The sequence below is a fragment of the Grammomys surdaster genome, unplaced genomic scaffold (assembly GCF_004785775.1).
Source record: "Grammomys surdaster isolate TR1022 unplaced genomic scaffold, NIH_TR_1.0 164, whole genome shotgun sequence".
NCBI lineage: Eukaryota > Metazoa > Chordata > Mammalia > Rodentia > Muridae > Grammomys > Grammomys surdaster.
In genome coordinates this window covers 2,839,053-2,843,269 of record NW_021604612.1, presented here as the reverse complement: position 1 = coordinate 2,843,269, position 4,217 = coordinate 2,839,053, and the positions used below count along the sequence as shown (strand labels likewise).

General features: G+C 50.6%; 1 protein-coding gene across 1 annotated transcript in view; it reads right to left on the bottom strand.

Moving 5' to 3' along the window:
• Positions 1–1,626: 1,626 nt before the first annotated feature.
• LOC114619584 overlaps positions 1,627–4,217 on the bottom strand; it is a 47,735-nt gene continuing 45,144 nt past the window's right edge. The window contains exons 12-13 of the mRNA XM_028765411.1: positions 2,231–2,320; positions 1,627–1,694 (exon numbers count right to left, since the gene is read on the bottom strand). Coding sequence (XP_028621244.1) covers positions 1,627–1,694; positions 2,231–2,320 — 158 coding nt within the window. The remainder of the gene's footprint in view (positions 1,695–2,230; positions 2,321–4,217) is intronic.

Sequence of the window (4,217 nt, the reverse complement as noted above, 5' to 3'; positions counted from 1 at the left end):
TTGGTTTTAAAGTTTTTGGAAACTGATGTTAAAGTCAGTCTGTAGCAGATCACCACTGGCATCCAGTCACTTCCAGCTCATTTGCCAGGGTCAAATGGAGAGACCCCCCCCAAATTAATACATGGGATGGTCTCGACTCTGTTTTAATTTGGGGCCATGGTTCTGTGTGTTTTATCACAAAAGAAAATGGAGCCCGATGACTGCCTGAAAGATTGGTCCGTCAAGTGGACATGGATCCTGAGCCTAATGCTTATGATTCTGATGATGAAGACAGCTCAGAATCCCTACCAGCCAGCTGAGTTAACCTGGCATACAGTCTCCACTCTTACTAGAGAGCAAGTGTTTTTTATCATTACTTAAAACCACTCACTATATACCTGATGTCTGATCCCTGCCAATTAGCATCGGGATTAGATACTGGAACATTCCTGCTTACAACCTTATTTTCTACACTGCTTGGAGAATCCTGTTGCTTTTAACCTTTGAGCTTTGTATCTCAAACAGATTGGTTGCCTTCACACAGCATCGCTCTCAGCAAGCTCAGCTATTCACCATGGCAGTTAACCATCGCTATGAAGAGTTTCACTGAGCGCATGCTCACAGGTCCTTCGGTCTGAATGTGGCTTTGGTCTGTATGGGAAAGAGTGTGTCAATGATGGCCGGTGAGTCAAAGACGGGTAAGAATGTTCTTGAGCTCCTATAGACCTAAGACTGAGGCTTATATCAGTAATGCTATGTATGTTCTCCATGACGGGTAATAAGCAGCAATATAGACGCCAACCTAAGCCATGCATGGTTGCCTGGCCACTTTTTGCCCTAGATGGGATGAAATCTTGTGCCCCGTCCAGCTGCTGGCACTGCTCATCTTTAAAAATGAAAAAGGGGGAATTATGCCCTTCTCCCACCCTTGAGCAGGCCTGAAAGACCTTGTTTACCACAATAGACCAAATTATAGGACCTAGGAGGAGTAACCCACCTTGGCTGCATGTGCAACCTGCTACAAGAACTTAGAAGAATAAACTGCCCGCTGAGCTTGCCTTGAGACAACTCTGAATGTGGCAATTATGGGCTCCCCCACCCATCTCCAGCTGAAACAAGGAGGAGTTTGGTGGGGTTTTCCCTTTAAATTAAGAGCTGGACATTAAACTTTGAGCCTTGATCAGAGAACTTTGTCTTGGCTCCATCTTTTCTTGCCCTTCACCTCTTTCTTCATTTCCAGCCTTCCTTTCAGGTGAACCCAGTTGGTCGGTGGCCGCTGGCGGCTACATCCCTAGAGCAGCAGTGACATGAGACAGGTGACAATGGTGCCCACTGGGTGGCTGTGTCCAGTAGAGACCCGGTATGGGGACTGGGTCAAGGGAGTGGCTGTGGGTTAGTATGTCGAAAATCAGTTCCTCTTTAGGGATTTCTTCTAGAGGTGCTTACATTACAGGGAAGGACTTACTTCAGACAGCTGAGAGTCAATTTACATTTACTATACAATATGCACCAATGTAGAAGAAACGTATTTGCAATCTTAAATAGCTAACGTTAAAAACACAGTATTCCTAACAATAGAAAGTTGCAAATGTGCAAGAATTCTAAATGTGAACCGCGGGAGGAGCCCATTGCCGGAAAGGGGAGGGGTCACAGAGCAGCAGCTTCCGTCTTCGCGGCCACGGGTCCACCCTCCTTGCTGATGTCATCCTGGGATCCTGAAACACAGTAAACCGGAATCTGAGAACAGGATGCCCCTCGGGTGATGGGCAGGGCAGGCTGAATCTCACACACTGGGTTCTCTTATCAGAAGTTCCGATAGCAGAGTGACACCGTGACCTGTCTTCCCTCCCCATGACTCTTTCCCGGCTCTACGGTCCATCCTGAGACCCTCTAGGTATCCGAGGCTAGCTGCCCAGATCGCGTTCCTCTTTTTGTGCCTTCCTGACGCGTTGAGTTGAGACACCTTGTCTACCTCGTGACTTTCAGACAGCCGGGGACTGGACCCGGAGATCAGCGGCTGAGCTCAGGTGTGAATGAGGTTTGGGGATCTACCTGTCTCTCCACCAAGCTAAAAGAAGGGAAACTGAGGCTGGGCCAAGGGAGAAGCTAGAGAGCAGAGACATTTAACAAACTCTGAAGTGCGAGGGCTACGGGTGTACAGGAGAGTCATGGGGGGGGGAGGGAGGGCGGGAGGTGGAGAAGAGCCAGAGAGCCAATTGGGAACTTAAGGAGATGAAGTTGAGTTACATACTCATGGCTGCTTCTGCCTTCTCCTCCTCCTCCGTGGTGTCAGACAAGCATGCTTCTGTGTGCACTAGGGCGGTGACGGAGATGGAGTGGCCTTGGGGGAAGAGGGAGGGAAAGTCTAAGGTGAGGGTCTGAGCCTCTGCTGCCCTTTGCATCAAGGGTGCAGGGCCTCAGTTCCCCATCCCTGCTCCTGTCTAAGAGCCTCTGTGCCCTTTCCTGCACGCTAAGGACAGCCTCTGGGCATCTCCCCCCCCCCCCCAGCACCCACGCTCCACCATGATGCTGAGGGTGAGTGCCTGTCTTCTCCTAGTCTTCCTAGAGGCTGCCATAGTCCCTGTGACGTTTTCTGCATGTCGCTGACCCTCCTCTTTGTGCTCTGCCTCGTGCTACCGGCTCCTCCTCTGGGATTGCTGCCAGATTTCTCTCTCCTTCTCAACCTCACTCCCGTAATTCTCCAACACGGGGAGATCGGAGGAGAGATCAAGAGTATATGGTTACCTCCCTAACTATTCAGCTGCCTATGGCCCCTTTACACACAAGTGCGCCCATCGGCGGCCAGGAGTTGTGTTTGTCTCGTGCAGGAGAGTGACAACCGGCACACATGGCAGATAAATATTTTGGGCCTGTCATAACCGGTGGGGCCCGGGAGACATTGGGACTTCACAGCAATTCCATTGCTGATGGGACAAACATAAGTTGAGGAGGGGCCCGGCAGTTGTTACACGGGGCTGGGAAGGTAACTGGAGGTCTGGGGACCTGAAACCAGGTTAGGAGATTGCCAGGAGCCAAACCCATGAAATGAAATTACTTGCTGTTCTGGAAAGACTAGTTAAAGCACAAGATCAAGAAAGGATGTTTGTATAGCCGGGTGGTGGTGGCGCATGCCTTTAATCCCAGCACTTGGGAGGCAGAGGCAGGCGGATTTCTGAGTTCAAGGCCAGCCTGGTCTACAGAGTGAGTTCCAGGACAGCCAGGGCTACACAGAGAAACCCTGTCTCAAAAAAACAAAAACAAAAACAAAAAAAAACAAAACAAAAAAAAGGATGTTTGTGGTCTCAGGTCCCAGGAATTGAAAGAACGTCTGGTATTTCCCAGAAGTTGGTTAGGATAGTGGGATGGTCTTGGGCAATGACTCCTGCCTAATCTTCCCGTGTTGCTATGCCTTTATAATCTCCAGCCCGATAATAAAATTTGAGAGCTTGGTCAGAACTCTAGACTTGCTTTCCTTCTTTGTGTCCCCTGTCCATTCTTTCGCACCCCGATCCCCAGGCCCTCGTTGAATCCCCAGTGGGCCGGGGCAGGAGATGTGGACTGTGTCTGAATGAAGCGGTAGAAGGTAGCACCTTCTGGTCAGAGGCTCTACCCTGAGCCTGTGGATCTCCAGGGACAGGGCCAAGGGACAGGTCGAGAGGCTGGGTGTGCTGCCCCCGCCCACACAGGCTCTGTTACTGTTGCCTTGCTTCAGAGAGGCTCAAGGGGCTGTGGGACATAAGAGTCCCCGATAGAAATAGCTTCCGATTTGTTTCTAGTCTCACAGTACGGGAAACAGGGTTAGAGTGGAGGTGAGACGCGACTGAAAATGGACTTACCACCCCTCCCCAGGACCCAGGACCGTGTGCTGTCCTCCCAGTGGCCTCTTTTTAACTCATCCCTCCCAGGGAGCGTCTGTAAAAGCAGGTGTGTGAAGAGAGGACAGGACAGAAAATGGCTGAGATTCTTGACGGCGCAGGGGAGGAGGGTGGGCTTCTCATCCACCACCCTCGCCACACCTGAGCATGAGACCTGCGTCTCCAGCTTTCCTTAAGCCGAATACAAATAGCTCTGACAGTGGGCTTGCCCTCAAAGTCCGCTGTGGAGGTGTCTGGCTCAGAGCCATGAGACCTCCGCAGGGCTTGTGGATAGGGTTTCTTTCTTTCTTTCTTTCTTTCTTTCTTTCTTTCTTTCTTTCTTTCTTTCTTTCTTTCTTTCTGTCTCTCTCTCTCTCTCTCTCT